Consider the following 21,845-nt stretch of genomic DNA (forward strand, 5'->3'; position numbering starts at 1 on the left):
TATGTCTAAAGGGGGAAGGAAAATAGGCAGGGGATTTAGGGTCATGGGAGGAACCATGGGGTCACAGAGCGGGTGAAGAAATTAGGAAAAATCATTGAGGACCTGACAAGACAGGGTAATAATAGGCATAGGTCGATGATGATTCATTTTAGAAAGCACAGTGTTGAGATATGATCATACTAAACACATGTTAATATGGAGGGACTTGTGAAACACAATGTATATAAATTTTGTATGCAAACAAATAAAAACTTTTAAATTAAAAATTATGTTAATTTTATTTAAGTTGACTATCTTTCAATACTATATCTTGTCAGTTTGTAATTGTCAATTTTCTAGGTAACCATAAAGCTGTCAAATCTTGAAACAGGCTCCCCTGATTGTCTTTGGAAATACCACCTGTTATGGAATTCAACATGTAACAACTGTTGATTACTTAATTTGAAATACAGTGAATGTTACATATTTTTCAGACCTTGTTTTTTAAATGTTTAATTCTTATCTCTCTCTCTTTTTTTCTTCCTAGAAATTCATTTCTTAAACAACATTCAACTTTGTGAACATGAAGAATTTGACCATTCCAAGTCTTACTGCCACACCACTACTCCAGCAATTTTATATATTACAACTGGTAACGATGACCAGGAGCCTAAATATTAAAATGCCAACAAAAACCTTTCCTTAACAGCTCTGGTCTATACTGTTCCCTTGCATTTTAATATATTATTTTGTTTTATAACCACTTTTACATCTTCTTGGTTCTTTCTCTTCTTTTTTTTTAATTAGGGGGTTTCATTTCTGTTTCCTGTTTACTTTGTGTACAACTACCTGCTTTGTATGACTTATTTGGATTAAATGATAGTGAACAAAGCCAGCCCAAGCTGGTAAGGTGCTGTTCACTTGAACAGGTGCTGTTGTGCGGAAAGGAAACTGACTCATTTAGATAGTGGCTTTCTTCTTTCCAGAATCTCTCCATTGAATTCTTACCGTAAATATTTACAGAGTTTTCAGATTGCAGTAAATATACTGTATGAGAAAATTTAAAAAGCCTTTCTTACATCTTGAAAATTTTCCAATGTTTGAAAATTCCATTGGGGATATTTTTCTATTGAACCCTCTCGACTTTCCAGTCCTGTGACTCTCTGCTTTCAGTGGTAAGTCAGAGAATCCCCAGACTGGAAAATTATGAAGAAGTCCGCTGACCATGCACTGTGTTTCGAAACCCTGCTGTGCCACAGTGCCACTGCTTCTCAGAAAACACGCTCTTCGGCAGCATTCCAGAACCAGGAAGGGAGAAGAGAAAACAATTCCTCCCCTTCTACTAAAAGACTCAGGCAGCTTAAAACCTTAGTGCTTTCTTTCTTAACATGTCCAAATTTCAATACTTTTCATTATTTGAACACTTGTGTAGAAAGCTTGCTTGGTATTAAACCTCCTCCTTGTTTACATGTAAAACTTACCGTCTGTTATTGAGCAGGTATATCTCTTTCAGATAGTTTGATGATTCGCACGGGTTTGAGGACGCTGGAGAGAGGAATGGGGCTGAGGTGGTCTTTTGTGGGTTATGCGAAAGCTACACCATTTAAAGCTGACATCGGAGACCTGATAGGGACTTATTAACTGCATTGAACATTTTTTTTTCTTTGCTTTTGACCTTATGTATAGTTATGGTGCCAGATTAGATTTATAGCAGCTTGAAGTTGTATTAAATGATATTTTGCTTTCTGTAATACTGTTATAAAATAAAGTTTGTTTATTCTCTGAAATGTTTGCTTCTCTTTTCTTTATAAGCATTTTTCAAATGACCTTACATGATATCTTCAGTCAGAAGTCTTACTGTTTTCTGCAGTGTAGCATTGAAACAGTATTCTTTAGCTCCATCTTATGATTTGGTGATGTCTTTACCGTGACTTTCATGAACTCAGTAAAGCAGAATTTCAAGTTGGTCAGTGTTCAAAGTGCCAGAATTTCTTCTGTCTGGTAAACTAATTCACCCCAGCTTTTGAAAACTCCAGCGGCATCTGTGCTTGGTTTCTCTATATGCTTTTGCTTCCTTTTTTTCCCACCTCCAGGAAATAGTTTTGCTGTGCCATCTGAATCTTTTCCTTGGCTTCATTTATCTACTTTACCATCCACTGCACTTTAATGCATTAGGCAAACCAGGCTTTGTAGAGCTGATGATGATGTTGTTATTGTTAGGTGACTTGGAGTCAAGAATGACCCATAGCAACCCTATGAACAACGGATGATGAGTCTGTGCCTGATGGGGACAGTTTCTTGTGAAGCTTTCACTGAAGCACATTAGATTATCTCCTTAATTTTCTTTAAAACATTAAGAGCATTATGCAGTGAATAACCAACAGGGCACATTCATTTCAAACTGTTAGAATTTTCTTTCCCTAGTCATTTAAGTGAAGAGACTGAGATTATTAACGGCTCACTTGGCTCCACAATCAACACTCTTGTGCCAGCAGCCAGGAAATCAACAGGTGAATTACATTGGTAAAGTCTGCTGTCAGGAACCTATGCAGAGTTCTGAAGGGCAAATATGTCTAGAGATTCAGGTGCACCTGATCCAGGCCATAGTTTTCACACATACTTGCTGATGCATCAGAGAGCTGGACAATGACTAAAACTGTTAGAAATGGTAGAATTGATGACTATGAGTTGTGGTGCTGGAGAAGAATATTGAATATGCCATGAACTGCCAAGAAAACAAGTATGTCTTAGGGTGAAACGAGGCTGTTTCTTGGAGGCAAGGATTTTGAAGCTCTGTCTCACATACTTTGGGCATGTTGTCAAGAGGGACCAATCCTTGGAGAGGAAAGGGAGAAAGACCCTTGAAATTGACTGGCTCAGTGACTGGAGTAATAGGGGTTGGAGTGTCAGAGACAATGAAATTAGCTCAAGATAGAGCAGGGTTCAGAGTTGTTGTCATCACTGTGAGTTGGAGTTGACAGCACATAGCAACAATAACAGTCATTAAAGTGGATGCGTTGACTGTACTTCACATGCCTGTCTTCTTTGAGATCTGTTCCAACAAAATTCTCTCTCACCTAGTCAATGGTCTTTCTCACTTTTTCAGTAATTATTATAACAACATAAAATCCCTCTGGAGAAAGCATAGCTCATCAGCAAAGTCTTAATAATGCTAAATAACTAAATATAATTTTGCACATTATTTTTTATACTAGTTTATTTACAAAGTTCATAAACATTGTTTTTCACACAGGATCTTTCTCATTTCCTTTAGCCTCCCTCTCTCCACCCATCAAATTGTGCAACTTTATAATGAATGTCCCTCCCCCTGCCCACCCATCCTCAGCCCTCTGCTCCCACCCTCCCTCCTCTTGGACCCTCATATCATTCTACAGTAATGGTTTTATACAGTATTTTTCTTTTTAGGACTGAGTTCACTCAGCGTAATGCTTTCCAGTCCCTCCCAAGTTAGGTAGTAATTCATAAAATCATTGCCCCTATGTGCTGCATAGTATTTCATCATGTCAATTTCATCAGAAAGTAGTTTGTATATATATTCATATTTGAATCTTAACTGATCTTGCCAGGGATTTTTGAAAACAATATATCCTTCCCTACAACTAATGATATTTACAAAAAAAACAACAAGAAAACTAAGTTTTGTCCTTAGTAGCTTCTGTGCAATAGGAAATTTCACGTTCAGTCAGGGCTTAATTTTATTCCACTGAAAGTAGGACTTGGGGTCCTGGGGATGCTTACAGTACATGTGAGGGCTTAATATACAAAGAAGAACTGGGAAACATGGTGGAAACTAATTCATGTGTTCCAATGGCAGTGAAGCTATTCTTAAAATGTCATATTTCTTACAAACTCTTATGAGGATATTATAGTGATGCCTTGTAAATGGAACTTAGAAAACACTAAATGGTACAAGTTGAAGTAGACCATTCAGGTTTCCTTAAGTGTGACTCCAGGTGCCAGTTTTTTTAATCTAAAATGAAAAGTAACAGATTTAAAATATTAACCAATAATCCCTTTTAGTTGCTTTGGGTTTTTACCGATATCATCATATCCCTGGACACAAGATACATTTTTCCACAGGTCACAACATACTGAAAAGTACCATTTTTAAATGTATACATAGTTAGTAGATCTTTGGCATTTCACTATCAAAACTAGCTTCTGCTTTCTGATCGTGCAGTTGTCATTACAGAGCATTGTTTGTAGAAAAATTTTGCCAGAACTCCAGCAATGAAACAAACTGTAGCCATAGCTACAGCCCAACATAGACTTCATTAAGTATTAGTTTGCTTAGTTACAGGGAGGAAAATTATTTGATATCTGAGGATTACTTGAAAATAGTATGGGGAGTGGGGGGTTGAAATGAAATTAGATTGGCCATGAGTTAGTAATTGCTAGAAACCAGGTAATGATACACAGGGGTTTGTTATATGAGTCTGTTAAAATTTCCCATAATAAAAGCTGAAAAGTACCGTAAAGTCATACTGAGAGGACAGGTTCTTCATGTACTGTGAGAGAATAGGCGATACTGTAGGGAGATAAGTTGAGTTTCCACCAGTCTTCAGCAATTAGGTTAGAAAATACTAGTTAAGGGGAGCTCTGGTGGCCTAGTGGCAAGAAGCTGCACTGCAATCCCAGAGGCTCAAGGTTCGAATCCACCAGATGCTCTGCTGAGGAAGGAGGGACAATCTCCTCCTGTACCAGTCAGATCTGATTTGACGGTACACGCACACACACAAATAATAAAATAAAAATTTAAAAAAAATACTAGTTAAAAATTAAGTTAGAAAAACGGAAACAATGCTAACTAGGGAGCATACTTTTGCTTTTTCTTTCAAAACTTGGCTGGAACTTTCACTGATTCCTCCACATGCTTGCTCACACATTGGCTGGGATTAGGCCACAGTGGGAGTCAGCACTAGAAGAATACAGAGAACATAGCTAGCCATCTTTGACCACAAAGTTAAAAACTTTGGCTTCAGAACCTTAAAACAGCGCTTTAGAATCCCTTACCATGAGGACCTGGGGCATGTGACTTATAAAATGTGCTCAATGTATACAATAAGGATAAAAATATATTCCAACATAGGAATATTCTGATAGTGAAAAGACACAAACATACATCGAGAACCCAGTAAAACTTCTGGTATAAAAAAATTTCTCTTAAAAAAATGGAGATTATAAGTAATAATTGTGTTGTGCATTAGTTTAGCCAAGGGTAAACAGTAACTACCAATTGAACGTTCTGATGGCTTTCGACCATTAAATTCTGTACCATTACCAGGTCATGTAGGAAGTCTGTTGGGGAGGTTTTGGCTTTTGAAGGTTTCTGAACCTGCCTTTTCTATGAATTCTGTATGGTCAGGAGCCCACAACCCTCTGTTGATTGTTGCTAGGTGCTGTCTCCTAGGCACGACTCATCCTGCACCATCTTCACCATCCCTGATACTCTTGAGTCCATTTCCAGCCACTGTCAGTCCCCCTGTCATTGAGGATCTTCTCTTTCACTGACCCTCCACCTTTCCAAGCCGGATGTCCTTTTCCAAGGACTGACCTCTCTTCCCAACATGTCCAAAGTATGTGGGACAAAGTTTCACCATTCTTGTCTCCAAGGAGCACTTTGTATCTTCTCCAAGCTGTCTGGTAGTTCTTTTGGTAGTCTATGGGATGTCAGTACTCTTCTCCAACACCACAACACAAAGGCACCGATTGTATCATCCTTAATCAGTGTCCAACTTTGAAAAGCTTAGGAAGGAATTGAAACAACCAAGCCCATGACCTGGATCAGGTGCACCTTAGTCTTCACCATGACATTGCTGCTCTTTAGCACCTTGGAGAGGTAGGTCCTTGTCTTGGTGGGGGGTGTGTGTGTGAGAGAGAGAGAGGGAAAGATGCGTTTGAGAAAGAGATTAGAGGCAACACAAATACAAGGTTCTAACACCGCATACTTCTGAATGTGTTTCAGAGGTCTGAGATTTCTCCTGATGTGTGGAAAATAATATGTGCCTTTTTCCTAGATGCAAAAGGTTTCTGGCTTTCATTAGATTCTGAAAAGATTTCTTAACTAAATACTCCAGTCATCTGGTTTTGGAGCTTGAATTTTAGTATTTTTTTCCAGCCAATGAGTATTTTCAATTCTTACTCTGTTTGCTGGTAATTGTATAGAAAATGCATTGGTTGGTTGGGTTTTTTTAATACCTATTTCCTATTACATTCTATTTATCTTTGATTTGCCAAAGAAAATCCCATTGAATAAATTCATATGATAAACTCAAGCGGTCTCTTTTGCCTGGGACACTGATGATCATGTCAGCAAGAATCTCATGAGCAGATGTTAGGTGAATTTAATAATTTTGAAAAATAAACTTGGACAAATTATGCTCTGATTTCTGAGGTTTTGTTTTTCCAGAGAATTTCAAGTTTCTAGGAAAAGATCTTTATATATGAGTGCTTTCTTTTTCATGTTTTTAGTGACATATTAGACAAAAATATTAGTAGCAAAACCCCAAATAGGTTAGCTGCCCTTTTTTAAGTCATAAGTTGTCTTTTGGAAGACAGACTGTGTCTTCCCCCCACCTTTTGTTGTTGCTTTATTGGCTGTAAAACTTCTGGATCCTGAAGACCATAGCACAAGTGAGGTGGAACGGAGAAAGCTGATTACCTGTGGATACTGGAATGGTTTGGGTTTTTAAAGAGATTTCCTTGGCAAATTTTCATTGATTATATGACAGCACAGCAGAACTGAAACACCCATCAATGTTTTGTTGACAGCTATCATTAAGGAAATAGATTATTCCTACCTGGGAATTCTGGCAGATACTGGGAGATTAGACACGAGGTTAGGAAAAGTTGGCCTGGCACTGATAAAAGATGTGAGAGAAAGGAAGGGGTTTTTCTCCTATTAAAGGCTTTGGAGTGTAGCACAGAACTGAATAGGTTCTAATGTCAGGTGAATGCTGTGTGGTCTAGAAGAAGGCTGACCTGGCCAACTTTGGTGGCAGCAATGAAGACCCGAAGTCATCAGGCCCCTCAGAATCTTACGCTGGGCTTGTGGGTGCTTGGGAGGAACTAGGGGCATGGCCAACTACATGATTTGCTGTGCTTGGTAAAGAATGACAACTTTTGTTCATCATGCCTTTAAACAGATGATAGACGTTTCTCTCCAGTGAAAGACATATTTCTTCTGTTCATATGAAGAATATTCATGAGTCTAGTCATGATTTTGTGGAGGATTCTTTTTTCGTCCAATAGCAACAAAAGAAACATTTGCCTCCCTTATTGCTGAAAGCACGCATGAGTAAAGCACACATGGTAACACAGTAGCTGAGGTGTGTTTTCTCGGGTGAGAGAGGGTGGACTAGTATCTGTCAGAACCAAAAGTGAGGCCTCTTCAGTGTCCGTTAGGTCTCTTCAGTGTCTGTTTCTGGAGGAAGAAGAAACAAACCCTGATGGTGGTGCCCCAGATCAGGCTGTCAGCTCCTGTGATGGGAATAGGATGCTACGTTCTCCCTCACCTTCTGTTACAGAAAGCATTTTTACATACACTGATTTCCACCAGGGGCTAAATAGAGATCCCTCCCAGATCGGAAAGAATATTATTATTCCTTCCATATGGCATGAACACTGTTCCTCTAAATTACTCAGGTCTGAATGCCCCAGCAGACACTTTTATTGTAATCAAATGCAATAAAACACAGAAATTAGTCTCTCCAGTTCAACAGTGAGTTTTCTATTATGAAAGAAGTGCAAATGGGGACTAATAACTTACTCGATACAGAGAATTTCAGAGGCAGGAGAAGAGAAGCAGAACTTTTTTTTCCACTAGGGTTGCAATCTTGTTTTAAAATCTTTTGCATGACAGTGCATTATTATCGATGGAATCTGGTGTGTTCTTAATGGTGGCCATACTTATTATAAAGATAACCATTCCAGTGCAAGTGTTGCATGACTAGACTTACATTTTAAGGACATGAAACACCTTTTAATAATGTGAGTAGGAAGATGTGGACAGCACAATAGCAGTCACAGTCTAACTCACAATCTAACTCATTGCTGTCCAGTGAGACCTAAGAGCTAACCCTACAATGGGTTGCCAAGGCTGTAAACTGTACAGAGGTGGGAGGAAGTTGCCCATCTTTGTCCTGTGGAGCCACTGGGGGATTTGAGCTGCAGAGAGGAGCAGCCTTTGGCTAAGAGTGTAATTCCCTATGGACGAGCCCCCTCAAGTTTCCTTGCTTTTATTAATTGAATTGTTTCAATTACCTATGCTGGCTTTTTGGAGACCCCTTTGAAAGAGAAGAATTGTGCTAGTAAAATGTGGGTTTTGTTCTGTCTTTAAAAACGTCTCCCTGATTGTCTGGTTTTAGAGGTGAAGGCCTGAGTTCTTGTTCTCAATAGTTACAGGTGAGCATTCCCTTCTCCTTTCTTCCTCATAGTACCATATTGCAATATTCCCAGGTTGTGTCATGCCAAGAGGAGACAAGCAAACTAATGCTGAGAGGAGGAAGCCTGAGAGCTGGATGGTAAGGATAACAGAAGAATTGGTGCCTTCAACTGTGAGGTAGGAGAAGAGTACTGAGTATCCCATGGACTGCCAAAAGAATAAACAGATATCTCTTGGAAAAAGTGCAGCCAGAGTGCTCCCTAGAGGCAAGGATAGTGGAGATTGTCTCACATACTTCAGACATTTTGCTAGCAGAGGCAATTCCTTAGAGAGGGACGTAACGGTTGGAAAGGTGGAGGGAGAAGAGAAAGAGAAGCTACAACCAGGTAAGTAGACACAGTGGCTGCAGCAGTGGACTTGAGTGTTAGAGATTGTGAAGGACCACAAGCTAAGACAGCGTTCAGATCTATTGTTCACACGGTTGCTACAAGTCATACTTAGCAGCACCTAACAACCACAATGTCATGCCAACAGTTGCATTCTTGGTGATCCAAACCCAGGATTGGGAGGCTCCAGTTACCATGTGGGAGATTTTGTCAAAACTATGAAGGGATTTGAGAAGAGCAACTAGAGAAATGGCAACAAGCACACTCAAGGCTACAAATGATGCAAGGACGAAATGGGAATAGTTTTCCAGACAGAATCAAGTGAGCTCTCCAAGACACTAGTCATCTTATTCATTTAATCTCTATTAGACTTTCTTCACCTTGGAAGTAGTTATGGAGTAATGATGCTTAAGAATTTTTAAAGTATGTCCTTCAACATAGGCATAGTCACTATAAAAGTAAAATGTTCTGGTATGACCAGTCAGTGGAGCATATCCAGGGAGGTCCCGTGTTCTTGGTATGACTCTGAAGTCTCTTCTCACAGAAGCCAAGCCCTCTTCCATAATAGCTGCCAAGCATTTTCAGTATGGTCTCGAGCAAGCACGCTAGCATATCTGATTTTTTTTCCTTCTGTGATTCCAGTTTGTTAACCTACTTTCTTATAATCATTGACCACTGTTCTCTGTCCAGTAGAAATTCATTATGCCTAAACCATTGGTCAATGTCCAACAGTCATGTTTGTTTTAATCTCTGATGCCGGGAAGAACCATCCTTTCGACTGTATTGATGATTAGGAATCAGCGCCAATTCTTCATTAACTGGAAGGGGGAAAAATAATCAGTTAATACTTTTATGATAACTGAGTGCAATTGGTGATTTACAGTTTGTGAGTGGCTATTACGAGCGTGTCAGGCACTAATTACCTTTAACAAGCTGTAAGGTTGTCTTTTAACATTCACAAAATAAATGAAAATGTTTTCTTTTTGAAGAATTTCTGGGTTACAGTAGCCGAATAACCATTGAAAGAAAAACTGTTCCATGCTAAGTATGTTTTACACTCAGTAAATGACTAGGGAGAACAGGAGAATTGATGCCTTTGAGCTGTGTGGTGCTGGAGAAGAGTATTGAGGGTACGTACTATGGACTGCTAGGAGAACAAACAGATTCAACCTAGAGAGGGTTAAACCAAGCTACTCCTTGGAGGCAAGGATTCTGAGGCTTTGTCTGACATACTTTGGACATGTTGTAAGGAGGGACAGGCCCTTGGAGAGGGACATCATGCTTGGTATGGTGGAGGGACGGCGCAAGAGGGGAGTACCCTCTATGAGGTGGATTGATTGAGTGACTGGGGTAATCGGGAGGGGTGTGTCAGAGGCAGTGCGATTGGCACAGGATAGAGCAGGGTTTAGGGCTGTTGTACATAGGGTCACTATGAGTCGACGGCACATAACAACAACAGTTTAAACAAAGCTTGATGTTATTGACTGGCACCCTGGAGGCATAGTCTGCGGGTAGTTGCACTGCTGACACAGAGGAAGCACCTCCCTGGCAGTTCTCATCCAAGCGAGAATGGAGGGTAATCTGTGTGATTTACAGCCTCTGAAACCAAGGGATGGGTCTGGTTTGAGATGATTCTGACATCACAGCGATAACTTTAAGGTGTTTTGAGGGTTTGTGCATTTTTTGTTTTTTAGTTTGTTTTTTTTTATTATGGAAATAACACTCAACATTTTATTAAATGTGTATTAAGCATGATCTAAAGGCCAGGGTACTCCGTGTGTCACAAATGGTTAATGCTCATGGCTGGTAAATTAAAAGAAGGTTCAGGTGTACCGCAAGATGCAGTGGAGACCACCTTGGCGATCTGCTTATAGGGCAAAAAACCTTATGGGACAAAATTAAACTCTGGTGCACATGGAGTCACCATGAGTTAAGGATGTACTCCTTGGCAATTGGTGTTTTTATTTAATTTTTTTTTTCAAATAGGTGAGGTTCTGGAAATACAGATGTAAGATAAGACTTCTTATCCATCCACACACCCTCATTCCTCTCTCCCTCAAGAAAATGTTTGGGCATTTATACAAACTCAGAAGCACTCATTACCTTTAGTTGCAACCAACTCAAAGATGACTCTCCATTGAGTTTCTAAAGATGAAAATTGTACAGGAGGAGATTGCCTGTCTTTCCTCAGAGTCATCCTGGTGGATGTGAACAGACAGACAGATATAGTCTGAGTTAGCATGGTGGCTCCCTGTGAACTAGTATCTCCAAAACCAAATTCACTATCTTCAAGTAATTTCCAGTCAAGAGTACTGAAGAGCAATGATGTCAGACTGGAGACTAACGTGCGCCTGATCCAGGCTATAGTCTTCACAATTACATGCTATGCATCAGAGAGTTGAACAGTGACTAGGGTAGATAGAAAGAGAATTTATGCCTTTGAGCTGTGGTGCTGAAGAAGAGTGTTGAATATACCATGGACTGCTAGGAGAACAAACAGGTTTGTCCTGGAGAGGCTGAAGCCAGAATGTTCCCTGGAGTCAAGGATCCTGAAGCTTCGTCTGATGTATTTGGGGCATGTTGCAAGGAGGGACTGGTCCTTGGAGAGGGACATCATGTGTGGCAGAGTGGAGGGGCGGCAAAGGAGAGGAAGACCTTTGATGAGATGGATCGATTCTGTGACTAGGGAGGTGGGAATAAGTGCGTTTGAGATGGCTAGGTTGGCACAGGATAGACGAGCATATAGAGCTCTTGTACATAGGGTCGCTATGAGTCCGAAGCAACTCGATGGCACATAACAACAACAACCCTCCATTGGGTTTCTAAGGATGTAAAACTTAAGGGGATAAACTATCCCTCATTCTCCCTCAGATCTGTTAGTGGATTCAAACCACCAGAGACATACACCCTTTGGGTTAGTAGTTTGCACTCTACCAACTACACTCCCAGAGCTGCTTCCTATGATGGTAGATCAGCACAGTGACTACCACAGTGGCATGATGGGGATTGTGAGGATGGTGCAGGACAAGGCCAGGTTCAGGTCTGCTGTTCACAGGGCCATTATGAGTCACAGTTAAGTGACTGGCACCACAACCATACCACCATCTCTCAGTGTACTCTTGTAACATCAACTCTTAGCCCAGGTAGTTTGATCTTTGATCTTGAGTCTTCATTTAAGATCCAGACAAGTGTCCTTTGAGCTCTTCCTGGTATATCAAAAAGCATGACTCTTCAGATCCCACTGCAAAGCCTCATCACACACAACTGGATTGGTTCTAATTGTTACTAATTTTTCTTTTCAGAATTATAATTAACCAGAAACTCTTAAGTTTATAATTAATGGGAGAGATAACATGAATAAAATTGAACCCAGAAATGTTCTTTTTGCCTCTGAAAGCAAATCCAAACAATTTATTCCTTGCCAAGCAATATTTTGCTATGTAATCCAGGACATATGAACCCTCTTTAACCTGGATTTTTCTGGTTCTCCATGACTGCTTATCCCCTTAGTGGGAGAGATGGAGGACAATCACATCTCAGCTCGGTGAACCTGAATATAGAACAGTGATTCTTGATATCATCAAGTTTACAACTCAGCAACCTGATGAACAATAAATGAGAGGCTTGTTCTATTCTGCACCATCCTAGCCATCTTAGTCAAGGTCAAGCCCATTGTTACAGTCACTGTGCCCATTGAAATCATGGAGCCTCTTCCTCTCTTTCATTGACTCTACTTTTTAAACAAACAAACAAATCTTTTTCCAAGCACTTAAGTCTCCTACCAGCATACCCAAAGTGCTGTGTTTTACAATTCTTGAATCCAAGGTGTACCCTGGCTGCATTTCTACAAGACAGTTTCTAATACTTACCAACACTTGTTATGTAGTACACTGAGAAGATCTTAGCATGCACTGTTGCATTTAGTTCATGCAACATTATGAGCTAGTCACCACTGTTATCCTCAGTTTGTAGATTATGAACCAAAATAGAGACAAATGAAGAGGAAGTAACTTGCTTAAAAACACCAAAACTGATGGGTGAATACAGGCTGGCTCCATAGCCCATACCCTCATCCATGCAGTGTTGCTGCCTTCTAGAAAGAATTTCTATTTTTTGTAATATTGATGTTCTTAATTTGTAATGAACTGTGGGTTGGATTAGAAACAACAGCATAGGAGTGCTTTCTTCCCTTTTATTTGCAATTATGAAAGTCTAGTGGAGAGAAGTTGCAATCTCAACTTCACGCAGTTTGAATCCACCTGCTATCCCACAGGTAAAGGATAGGTAATCTTCCATGTGGTTTACCACCTCTGGAAACTTGCTGGAGGGTCAGTTCTGACTCCACGTCACAGAACAACAACAACAACTGCACAATAGGTGCATTCAGTGAGAGACTAGAATACCAACTGTAGAACTGAAAGTGAGTGACCTGGGTAATGAGGCGGAGAGGAGAACTGTGAGAGTGGAAAACTGGAATGCAAGAGCCAAGAGGAAACTCATTAATCTACAGTGAATTATCCATCCAGGAAATAAAGAGCCTGTGCTAGGCATGTGGAGAGCATAAGCCATGAAATCATTTAACCTTCCTGAAAGTTCACGATACGGGCATCAATGAATTTCAGCAGGTCTCTGGAGAAGGGTGTGAATAGAGAATTAGAGAGATAGTCTTGAAAACTCTCAAGTGTGGTGTGGAAAATTCTGCAAGCATTGAAGTGTTCTTCTTAGGTCAAAGATGAAGAAAAGTATTCCTCCTGATTCCAGGTGAGGTCTTTATGCTGAGGAATCCGCATAATTGATGACAGTTACACTTTCTATATAAGGAAATGTGGATGACCATCTCTCAGAGCTTTTCTAAAACAATTTCCTTATTTAAAGTTCTCTATCCAGTTGACTTTCGTCTTGCTGGTAAATTTGTTTGCACCTAAAGGACTCGTATGCTCAATGTATCAGCTGAACACTAATTCTACTTTTAACATTATAAGGGGAGTATGTAAACAGAGAACTCTATGTTTGGAACCAGACAGCCAGGGTTCATGTCTTGTCTCTACCACTTTCTAAATGAATGACCTTGGACAAGTTCATTAATTATTCTAAGATAATTTTAATAATTGTTTTTGTTGTTATGTGCCACTGAGTTGCCTGTGACTCATAGCAACTTTAAGTACAATAAAAAGTTCTGAAACTATCCTGAGCCAGTCTCACTGTCTCTGACAAACCTACCCCATTACCTGAGTTAGTGTATCAATCCATCTCATTTGAAGTCTTTCTCTCCTTCACTGTCTCCACCCTTCCAAGCATGATGTCCCTCTCCAGGGACTGGTCCCTCCTAGCCACATGCCCAAAGTATGTGAGACAGCTTCGAAATTCTTCCATCTAAGGAGCAGCCAGCCTTGTCTCACCCTCTCCAGGGTAAACTTGGCAGTCCATAGTATGTTTAACACTCTTCTCCAACACCACAACTCAAAGGCATTAATTCTTCTGTCATCCTTAGTTATTGTCTAGCTCTCTGACGCATAACATGTAATTGCAAAGACAATGACCTGGATCAGGTGGTGGTGGTGGTAGTTGTTGTTACGTGCCGTCGAGTCGTTTGCGACTCATAGCGACCCTATGTAGAACAGCCCTAAACCCTGCTCTATCCTGTGCCAATCACATTCCCTCTGACACACCCATCCCGATTACCCTAGTAACTGAATCAATCTACCTCAGAGGTCTTCCCCTCCTGGACCATCCCTCCACCCTACCAAGCATGATGTCCCTCTCCAAGGACCTGTCTCTCCTTACAACATGTCCAAAGTATGTCAGACGAAGCCCCAGAATCCTTGCCTCCAAGGAGTAGCTTGGTTTAACCCTCTCCAGGATGAATCTGTTTGTTTTCTTGGCAGTCCAGGGTACATTCAATACTCTTCTCCAGCACCACAGCTCAAAGGCATCAATTCTCCTTCTGTCCTCCTAGTCATTGTCCAACTCTCTGATGCATAACAAGTGATTGCAAAGACCATGGCCTGTATCAGATGCACCTTAGTCTCAGAGAGACACTGTTGCTCTTGAGTACTTTAGAGAGGTCCCTAACAGCAGACTTTCCCATCGCTTTTGATTTTCCTGGCTGCTGGTGCCAAGAGTGTTGACCATGGAGCTGAGCAAACTGAAGCTGTGAACAATCTCAATCTCTTCGTCAGCCATCCTGATGCTACCAATTGGTCCAGTGGTGAGAATCTTTGTCTTCTTGACATTGAGCCTCAGTCCATACTGAAGGCTGCAGTCCTTGACCCTCTGCAGCAAGTGCATGAGGTCCTCCTCAGTTTCGGCAAGCAGGGTTGTGTCATCTGCGTAATGCAGATTGTTAATAGTTCTTCCACCAATCCTGATGCCACACTTCTCCTCGTAGAGACCAGCCTCTCGGATAATCTGCTCTGCATACAGGTTGAAAAGATATGGAGATAGGACACATCCCTGGGGTACACCCTTCCCAGTTTTGAACCAGGCAGTGTTGCCCTGCTCTGTTCTGACGACAGCCTCTTGGTCCAAGTATAGGTTTCGCATTAGCGAAAATTAAATGTTCTGGGATTCCCATTCTTCTCAGAGTCAGCCACAGTTTGTTATCATCCACACAGTCAAATGCCTTTGCATAATCAATGAGACAGATATACATTCTCCTGGTATTCCCTGCTTTCATCTAAGATCCATCTAACATCAGCTACAATATCCCTAGTACCAAGACCCCTTCTAAACCCAAGAAATCTGGAGAACAACCACTTGGCCAACTGACTGGAAGAGGTCTATATTTGTCCCCATTCCAAAGAAGGGTGACCCAACTGAGTGCAGAAACTACAGAACAATATCATTGATTTCACATGCAAGCAAGATTCTACTGAAGATCAGGTGGTACTCTTAGATGTTACTATAATGACTCACTTTCTACTTTCTTGGAATTTATAGTCCACGAAGGGTTAATAATGACTTCCTGAAGAACAAGTCCAATTAGAATGCTCCCAAGAAGTGAGAATAGTGGCAGGCTTGACTCTCTTACCTTACCTAGGGGGCTACAAAATCCCAATGTCTAGAAAATTATGATAGTAGGCAAAATAGAGGATTGGTAAAAGTAAAGGAGCAAGAACCCACAACATGGAATGATATAACATCCAGAGAGAAGCGTTTACATATATCAACAATTATGAAGACAGAGTAGGACTGGTGCTATTTCAACAATGACTAACTGATTCAGAAGCACTAAAAAGCTTCAAGTTATTCCTCTTTCCCCAAATTGTTGTGATTTCCTCTCTTTGTTGCCTCATTTAATCTTCACACTAACTCTATTGTTATATCCTGTAATTATGTCCACTGACAGAGAAGGAATCTGAAGCTTCAAGAAAGGAACTTGAATGACCTGTTACAAAGCTGGACTCCGTGTAAAATGTGGCATTCGAATTCACCGGCTGTTCCATGGGAGAAAGACGTACAGTCTCCCTAATTTACAGATTTAGAAACCCTATGAAGATCACTGTGTCCGAACTAACTTGTCAGGGGGACTCATGGAGCAGTGGGTCAATGTCATGCCATGAGGCAAAGGCTAGTAGTCTGAAGCCACCAGGCACTCTAGAGAGAAAAGATGAAAAGTCTGTTCCTGTAAAAATTTACAGCCTTGGAAACGTTATAGGCTCCCCTATGAGTCAGAATTTACTTGACAGCAATGGGTCAACCTTTAAAACACTTGACTTTTTCAAAATAATTGTTTCTTTCCTTTCTTTTTTTTTTAATTGCTAACCATTAAAACTTATACAAAGAACCTTGCACTGCTGACTCAAAGGTTATGTCTCTCTGGTGGTTCAAATTCACCAGCAGCTCCCCAGGAAAAAGTTGAGCTGTGAGGCAGTTCCTACTTGACTGCAATGAGAGAGAATACATTAGATACAATTCAGTGAAAGATGGGTCCACCTTAAATATTTTCTGTATCTTCGTTGTCTGTTTTAGAATCCAGGTCGCTGAATGCCCCATCCACTTGCGTACTGCTGATTCCTAGTGACTTTCCATTGCATCCCAAGGCTGTCAATCTTCGTTTACAGAGAGGAGACTGCTCTGTTTTTCTCTTGGAGCAACTGGTCTATTGTAATTTCTGAACTGTTGGTTAACAACCCGTGACATTATATACTGCACCACCATGGCTCCTGCTGATAAAGACTCAAAATCAAAACCAAGCTCGCTGCCCATGGGTCGATTATGACTCATAGTGATGCAGGCACATTTCTGAGGCTTTCAATCTTCATGGGAGACAGAACCCATCCACCACAGCTGCTGACGGATTGATCTGTTGGTGTGACTCGGCCCTTTGCGTAGGAGCACAGTATGCCCTGAGACAGCTTTGAGAACACCTGATAAAAATTAGTTGTTGTTGTTAGGTGCTGTCCAGTCAAGTATGACTCGTAGTGACCATATGGGAAACAAATATGAACCCAGTCCTATCCTACGATGCCATCCTCATCATCTCTGACATACTTGACCCTATTGCTGCAGTCGCTGTGTCCATGCATCTGGTTGAGGGTCTTTCTCTCCCTCTCCAACAAATAGCCTATCCTGGCAATATGCCCACAGTATGTGAGACAAAGCTTCACCATCTGCCTGTAAGGAGCACTCTGACAGCACTTTCTCCAGTACTTAAGTCTTCTTCATTTTGTAGTTCATGGGGTATACGGTACTCTTCTTCAACACCACAGTTCAAAGACATGACTCAATTCTTTTTCTGTCATTCTTATTCATTGTCCAGCTCTCAGACAAATAGCAAATAATTGAAAAGATCATGGCTTGAATCAGGTGAACCTTAGTCTTTAAACTGATTTCATTGCTCCTCAGTGCTTTGGAGCAGTCCCTCACAACAGACTTTCCCAACGCCATACATTTCCTGATTTCCTAACTGTTGATATAAAGGATATCGATTGTATATCCAAGTAAGATAAAATTATGACAATTTCCATTTTTTCCCCATCTATCATGATGTTGTTTATCTGTCCAGTGGTGAGGATTTTTGTTTTCTTGATAATGAAATGTAAGCTATATTGAAGCTGTGGTCTTTGATCTTTTGTAGCAAGCATTCCAAGTCCTCACGTTCTACGAGAAAGGTTTTGTTATCAAGGCATAACACAGGCTACTATTGATCTAGAAGTGTCTAGCCCTCTAGCTAAAGGCTGGACCCTGACAATTATCTGGGCTTATTTTGGATCTAATGATCACTTTTAGGCATTAAATAGGTGTTATCTATCCACTCCCACGTCTTCCTATACTTTCCTCTTGGGAATGGTTATTTTAGAGAGAAAATAATTTTGCTTTGATCAAAATGCTGACACTTTGAAAATATCTTGGGTGGCACTTCAAGTGTAGGTTCAAAATCCTTGGGACTTGGGGAGATTAGATGCCACTGACAGATCTAAAAATAATTAATGACTGTGACTGGTGGAGGTAATGGAAAATTCAAGATAGAGTTTTCCGAAGAGCTGGTCCTCAAAGCAACTGACACAGATTTAAGAATGCAGGATGTTAGAGAATTTTCTTTCTTCCTTTGTGTGAGAAAATTGATGTTCTCTACATACTAATTAAATTTACATGGGCCATTACCTCCAAAGACTTGAAGTGCTGAGATTAATGTTGCATAATTACAGTACCTCCCTATGCTTTCCATCACACCTTAAAATGCATCTCTCGTCTGATGAACCAGGATGGATGAGACAGGCAAGCTGAATCCCTACTTTACCATTCAGGACTCTAGATTTCTGTGAATGCATCAGTTAATCTGTCAATGTTCCTCTCTTTATAGGAACAAAATAGGAATGATTGCACTTGCCATAGCCCTGGCCAGAAGATTAATGATATGACGTGTGACCATCTGTTTACAGTTTTTAAGTGGAAACTACTAAATGGAGATAGAAAATGGAGATATTTTATTTGGGCGCGTGTTCTCATTTGCCCGCAAACTAGAGAGACTGCTATAGAAAGAATGATCATTTTTCAAAGCTGCATGTTCTAAGTGATCCCCCAACCTCTCTAGAAAAGAGAATATGAACTTAAAGGGACCAGTTCATTAATACTCAAAACATAATAGTCTGTGGTGGTGTGCTAACAGGATCAAGAATCACTGCAAAAATGGATTCACAGATTCTATTTTGGAGAGAACAGGTGTGGTATGTCATAGTTGTCATGACATAGTTGCCACTATGACTCATAGTGACCCTGTGAATAATAGCTCTGAACCGTGCCCTGTCCTGAGCCAATCTTACAGTCTCTGAACCACATTCACTATTTCTGTGCGTCTTATCCAGGGTTTTCCTCTCCTACACTCACCCTCCACCCTTCCAAGCATGAAGTCCTTTCCCAAGGACTTGTCCCTCCTAGCAACATGCCCAAAATAGATGAGAGTTTCAAAATCCTTGCCTCCAAGAAACAACCTGGTTTTACACTTTCCACCACAGACCCATTTGTTCTCTTAGCAGTTTATGGTATGTTCAAAACTCTTCTCCAGCACCACAGCTCAAAAGCACTGATTCTTTTTCTGTCATCCTTAGTCATTGTCCAGCTCTCTAATACATAGCAAGTCATTGCAAAGACCATGGCCTGGATCAGGCAGGCACACCTTAGTCTCTAGACAGACACTGTTGTTCTTCAGCACTCTGAACAGCTCCCTGAAAGCTGACATTCCCATTGCAGCTTGTCTTTTAATTTCGTGAGTGCTAGAGCCAAAAGTGTTATTTGTGGAGCTGAGCAAGCTGAAATTGTTAACTGTAACTTCTCCATCTATCATGATGCCTATCTATCACTGCTGTTTGACCTAGGGTGAGACTATTTTCTTAATGTTAAGCTGCAAGCCATACTGAAGACTGCAGTCTTTGACAATCTGCAGCAAATGCTTTCAGTCCTTCTCAGTTTGAGCAAGCAAGATTTTGTTATATACACAATTCAGATTGTTGATGAGTTTTCTTCCAATCCTGATGCCACACTTCTCATAAAGACCAGCCTCCCAAATGATCTGTCCTGCATACAGATTGAAAAAGTATGGAGAAAGGATGCATCCTTGGTTTTTGAATGATATAGTGTCTTTGTTCTATTTGTATAACTACTTCCTGGTGTAAGTGTAGGTTTCACTTGAACACAATCAAGTGTTCTGGAATTCCCATTTCTCTCAAGGTTAGCCACAATTTGTTGCGATCCACACAGTCAAATGACTTTGCATATTTAATAAAGCACAAATCAACATCCTTTCATGGTATACTAGGTTTATTTTTTGTTCAAAATGGCTTTTGTAGTCCATTGTCTTTGACTTTCACTATATGGTGGGTGGGAACATGCAAATAATATGTATAGACTCCTAATGATTAGTTTAGTTGCCACCCCACCAAGTTTAAATTGAGCAAATTTAGAAGCAAAAGATGGGAATCTTACTATAATTAAGAGAGACAAATCAAGGAGTCCTATGCACATTTATTTGTACTAGAGATTCCTGCACAACTCAGACCAGAACCTACCAGTACAAACAGCAGAGAACCAGTTACTGTTGTGAAACAGCTGATCAGGACCTGCTACTCCACTGAGTCAGCCTGAGCTGGGTGTTTCACTCAAGTTTACTGGAGGACTAGGGGTTGGCGTGAGGGACATACCACAATTGTCAGAACTAAGGGTACTTTTAAACCCTGGTTTAAAGCCTTAAAGTTAAAAGTAGGTAGGTCGGAAGGCAAAACAGATCTGAACCCTGTCTTATCCTGTACCATCCTCACAATCTCTGACACACTGAAGTCCATTGCTGCATTTACAGTGTCAGTTCAACTCATTAGGGGTCTTCTTTAGTTCACCGTCCCTCTACCTTTCAAAGCAACATGCCTCTCCCAGTAGCATGCCCAATGTATATGAGGTGAAGCTTTATCATCTTTGCCTTCAGAAGCATTCTTTCTGTACCTTTTCCAAGGCATATCTGTTCTTCTGGTAGTCCATGGGATATCCACTTCTTTTCAACAACACAATTCAAAGAAATAAATTTTTCCTCTGTCATTCATTCTCATTGTTCAGCTCTCAGATGCATAGCAAGTAACCGAAAAGACAATGGCCTGAACCAGGCAAACCTTAGTCTTCAAATTGACATCAATGTTTCTCAATAATTTGGATACAACAAGAGAGTTGTTTGAAAAAATGAGACACATGAAAATGGAAAGCAAGGGGGATTCCAGAGTATGTCATGATATAAAATGTGTGATTCCATCATGTTCTCTGTGTCTTTTAGAAATTATTTATTTTCTAAATCTGTTTCAAAATAAATATTCCCAACTGGACTTCTAGTAAATGCTAGTCTGTATGTTATGACATTAGTAACTAAAGATTCTCAACATCTGTTATATGTGAAGGTATAGCTTTAACTTGGCCAGTTCATGTAGAAGAGGATGGGTTTTCAATGTTTGTTTTAAATACTTTAACGTTGTTCACTGTGAGATATAATTAATATACTGGTGTTTGTTGGTATCTCTAAGGTGGTTAATACTTTCTCTAATATTGCCCTAAGGCTTGCTGAGTACAATACTAACAGTCTAGAAAGCTCTGGAAGCCTAGTGGTAAGAAATTGTGCTGCAATCCCAAAGGCTCATGGTTAAAATCCACCAGCAGATCTGTGGGTGGAGGATGGTCATTCTCGTCCCATGCGATTTACTGCCTCTAAACAACTGCTGGAAGGTCAGCTATGGGTTGGTTCTGACCTGATGGTACACAGCAATGACAACAATCAAGTCATACCCTAGTTTCAGCAATTTCACTTAGAATAAACTATCTCAATTTATGCCCAATTCTTACATCTAAATCACCTTGTTGTTGTTATGTGCTGTCGAGTAGTCTGTTACTCACAGTGACCCTATGTACAACAGCCCTAAACCCTGCTCTATCCTGTGCCAATCTCACTGTCTCTGACACCCCCACCCTGATTACTCCAGTCACTGAATCAATCCACCTCATAGAGGGTCTTCCCCTCCTGCACTGTCCCTACACCCTCCCTAGCATGATGTCCCTCTCCAAGGACTGGTCTCTCCTCACAATATGTCCGAAGTATGTTAGAC

At 40.6% G+C, this 21,845-nt stretch overlaps 1 protein-coding gene across 1 annotated transcript in view; it reads right to left on the reverse strand.

The window, feature by feature from the left end:
• Nucleotides 1-9,501: 9,501 nt before the first annotated feature.
• The window catches only part of SMLR1 (small leucine-rich protein 1), a 13,342-nt gene continuing 998 nt past the window's right edge, over nucleotides 9,502-21,845 (reverse strand). The window contains exon 2 of the mRNA XM_006885029.1: nucleotides 9,502-9,587. Within this exon, the coding sequence (XP_006885091.1) occupies nucleotides 9,502-9,587 (86 nt within the window). The remainder of the gene's footprint in view (nucleotides 9,588-21,845) is intronic.

This window comes from Elephantulus edwardii, unplaced genomic scaffold (assembly GCF_000299155.1).
Source record: "Elephantulus edwardii isolate Elephantulus edwardi_28Jun2011 unplaced genomic scaffold, EleEdw1.0 scaffold00039, whole genome shotgun sequence".
NCBI lineage: Eukaryota > Metazoa > Chordata > Mammalia > Macroscelidea > Macroscelididae > Elephantulus > Elephantulus edwardii.